The 4,304-nt window shown below is 34.1% G+C and overlaps 1 protein-coding gene across 1 annotated transcript; it reads left to right on the top strand.

Moving 5' to 3' along the window:
- Positions 1-3,083: 3,083 nt before the first annotated feature.
- Positions 3,084-4,088, top strand: LOC112733507 (uncharacterized). Its single transcript, XM_025782477.1, has one exon. It carries the CDS (start codon positions 3,084-3,086, stop codon positions 4,086-4,088), a length of 1,005 nt encoding a protein of 334 aa, XP_025638262.1.
- The last annotated feature ends 216 nt before the right edge of the window (positions 4,089-4,304 follow it).

Below are 4,304 nucleotides of genomic sequence, written 5' to 3'. Positions count from 1 at the left end.
TTGATTTCTTTGGGCTTCCTTTGTTTGTACAGCCCATCAGCATGAGTTTTATTTTTATCCTATTGGGCTGCTGCAACAATGAGTTTTGGCCTGCATCACTCAATCAAAATAATCAAAACTAATTGGGTAATTATCCCAATAATCTAATAATTGTCATCATCATTTATGTTAGTTAATTTTTTAACTCAACAAGTTTGTTAAAACTTTTAAAAATATTCCTAAATTTTATTTTATTTCAAGTTTGTTCTAAAAAATTTTTATTTGTATCAAATATACTCTTGATAATTAAATTTTAAAAAAATAGGACTAATTCAATAATAATACAGATAAATATGTTTGATTTGCTTGTGTTAAAAGTTGTTCTTGTGAAGTTATTCCTAAATTGGTCATAATTTTTTTTTTGAAAAATTAGTCGTTTTTGGATAAATTTGATGCAAATCGAAAACTTTTAGAACAAAAAATTGAAACAAAATAAAATTTAAGTGTATTTTTAAAACTTTTAACAAATTTTAAAGACAAAAAATATACTTTATCCTATTTTTAAATGTTAGTTTTAATATTTTAGAAAAAGCTTTTAATTGGCACTAGTAAAAAAGTAGTTTTAATTAAAATTTGAAATATGCCCGAAGTATGGAACATGTTATGTCAAAGATGTAACTGTCAATGGCAACATTAGAACGTCAAGATAGAAAGTGCGGGAACGATTGTGAATGATAGAAATAGAGCATCAAGGGACAAAAAATGCAGGAACAGTTACTAATTCAAGTTTGAAAACTCGCAAAAATATTATAAGAGTAACTTTGAATTGACATTAGTTTAGTTTATAAACAGAAGTTTTGGCAAACAATACAACCAGTTCAATTATTCTTGAAAAACACTTAGAAATTCAAAAATACTCTCAGACTTTCTAGCATCGTGGAGTAAAATTAAAAATTTTAAATAATTTTTTCAAGTCTAAATTTAAACTTGTATTTTATTTTCTACTTTTAATTAATTTTTTTTTCTTTTATTTGTTTATATTTATCTTCATCCTTTCTCTTTAGTTTCTACATTTTATTTTATCTTCAACACTTTGCATGTTTTCTTTTTGTCTTTAAAGTTTATTTCTTTAATTTACAACATTATAATTAAGACACTGAAACATCCACAACAGAAATTATTTTTGTTCTTTGAATTAAGATTATGAAATAAAATTTAAAAATTATTAATTTATTTATTGTTAACAATAAAAAAAATCGAGTAAAACATGAGTGGATATGGAAGTTGACGTGTACCCCATAATACTCGGAAACAAGATCAAAATCAAAACCGACCATAAAATCCAGAAATAAGCAATCAGAGTTGAAACCGCAAACCTGACCAAAACTATTCACAAGTCAAACACTATCTCCTGGCCGTTATCCACAACAACGAAACTCACTACCTAAGCCAATAATATCGGAACAAACAAACAGAAGAGAGCACCTCACTCATCTATAAAATCAAACCAAATAGCCCCGGAGAAAATAGGTCACAGAGCTTAGGCTGGGTTTGGTAAAGTTTTTTGAAGAGGTGCTTGTGCTTTTTAAAAGCACAAGTACCTCATTTTGCGTTTGGTAAATTAAAAAGTCCAAGTGCTTGTACTTACAGCTTTTAAAAGTTAGGGGTGCTTTTGAAAGCACCTAAGAAGAAGCTTTTCAAAGTTGGCTTGTGTTTATCAAAATTAAAAAAAATCTAATATAATAAATATTCAAAATTACCATTATTAATTATTAACACCAGATTTCATTTATTTTCCCACACATATTTCCTGCCATTATATTGCCATTGAAATACTCATATATTTCTAATTTCTCAACCTAACCTTCACAAATTCTAACACAATTTTCATATATTTTTTATTTTCAACCTAATTTTCACAATTTTAACACAAATACATCTCCATCATGTATTAAGTATGAACTTCTATCTATTTATATTATTTTTTGTGCGTTGTTTTTGTATTTTTTAGTAGATGTTTGTCTTTCTCTGTTCTTTAAAACGTGAAGAAGGAGACTGATTTATGGAAACCAATCATAAAATTTTCGTACACCAACTTCATGAACATTTGTCAAAATTATAATAACAACATATATATACATATGTAAATATAGATATATAATTTTACTTGAGATATGTTTTCTATTTTCTATTATTTATAAAAGTGAGTCAATATATATAGATAGGTAATGGACGTATCAGTACTAACATTGGATTACATACAAGTTTTATTATTGACTAATGATAACTCTAGTTATATTAATATAGAGAGTAAATCAAATAAATATTTAATTATTGGTCTCTAAAATTTGAAAAAAAATTATTCTTCGTTATAAATATGTTATTATAATTTTTTTAATTTTTAAAAGTTATTTTACCAAACACAATTATAGTGCTTGTGCTTATGAAAAGCTATTTTTAACATGATTTTACCAAATGCAAGTGCTGCCGCTTTTAAAAAGCTGTCTTTTAAAAGATAGCTTTCATAAGCAACTTTCGAAAAGTAAAAGCTTTACCAAAACAAGCCTTACTCTAATTTATTTCTCTTACTCTCTCATAACTCACATTCTTACTTGAGCGTCGGAGTGCTTTTTGCAGGTGCTCCCGCCGCCGTGTTTCATACTGCCGAGGCCTACCATCACTCTCCTGGCACGACATATAGCTCTCCCTGGAGCTGAGCAGTCGGAGAAGGAGCTGTATACCTCGGCTAAACAGGAACGAAACATTTGGCGCCCACCGTGGGCCCGTTAGAGTTAATCTAACCCCACTATTTCTCCCACATTGCGCTTTGTCTTTTTCTTTTGTGCAGGGGTTCTCAACCTTCCAGCATGGCCGATAACAGAGTTCATCAGCTCACTCAAGCCGAACTTATGGCCTAGATGGCCGAGCTACAAGCAGAAGTTTAAAGGCTTGCCAAGCTTTCCACCCAAAATAGTACTGGTAAAAGAGAGGAAGGTAGCTCCAAAGGCCCAGCCCAAGGCAGCACAGACCCATTAAATATCAACCCACCAAAGGAGAAGCTGACCTTGGACAACCTGTTCTCTGAGGAAATCACCAACTACCAGATGCCAAAAAACTTCATGATGCCTTCCTCGCTCGAGCCATATAAGGAGATTGGTGACCCCCGGGCTCATATTAAAAAGTTTCAATCCATGATGTTTTTTAACAGCGCTAACAATGAGCTTGTTCTTTGCAGAGCTTTTCATACTTACCTTGACGGAGCTGCACTACTTTGGTTTTCTAAACTATCTGCAGGGTCAATTTCTTCATTTGAAGAGCTGGCGAGGTCTTTCATCGACTACTTTGCAACTGTGCAGATATACGTGCACGGATCAGATTACCTCGGTACAATCCGCCAAGGTCCACAAGAAAGCATAAAAGACTACATGACTAGATTCGCTGAACCAACCATAGAGATACCAAATCTGGACCCTGCAGTCCACCTACACACTCTTAAGGCAGGCCTTCGACCCGGTAAGTTCTGGGAAACGATCGCGGTCACCAAGCCAAAGACATTAGAGGAATTCCGAGAAAGGGCGGCTGGACAGATGGAGATCGAAGAGCTCCGTGAAGCCAAAAGAATAGAAAGAAAGCAACCAAGGAAGGAGGAAGACAGAACCATAAGGTTGACAAATAATAAAGAAGCAAGAAAGCCATTCAAGCTCACTCCAAAATCCGACAATTATACCAGATTCAACACAAAGAGAGAAAACATAATCAAAGAAATTCTCAACGCCAAAATTATAAAGCCTCCAGCTCAGGCAGGGAGTTACCAGGATCAACGATTTGTAGACAGAAACAAACATTGTGCCTTTCATCAGAGATATGGGCACACGACTGACGAATGTGTGATACCAAAAGACTTGTTGGAAAGATTAGCTCGGCAAGGCCTCTTGGACGAATACATCGAGGGAAGAAAGCATAAAGAAAATGGTCGGGACCGAGAAGAACGCCAACAAACATCGGGAAGCAAGGAAGACAATAAATGGCCAAACACTACTCCACCAAAGGAAATCATAAACTGCATATCTGGAGGATTCGCCGGGGGAGGTGAAACAATCTCGGCGTGAAAACGAAGCTACCGCGTGATGCTGGCAATCGAAGGAACAGTACCACAAAGCGACAAAGATACATCCGACCTCAAAATCACTTTCATTCAGGCAGATATATCCTCGGCCACTCCGAACTTAGACGATCCAGTAGTAATCTCCATCCAAACAGGCAAACTATTGGTAAGAAAAGTCCTTTTGGACCCAGGTAGTAGTGCAGATGTTCTTTTCTATTAT

This window comes from Arachis hypogaea, chromosome 13 (genome assembly GCF_003086295.3).
Source record: "Arachis hypogaea cultivar Tifrunner chromosome 13, arahy.Tifrunner.gnm2.J5K5, whole genome shotgun sequence".
In the NCBI taxonomy this organism is placed as follows: Eukaryota; Viridiplantae; Streptophyta; class Magnoliopsida; order Fabales; family Fabaceae; genus Arachis; species Arachis hypogaea.
This window is presented reverse-complemented; position numbering and strand designations above follow the sequence as displayed.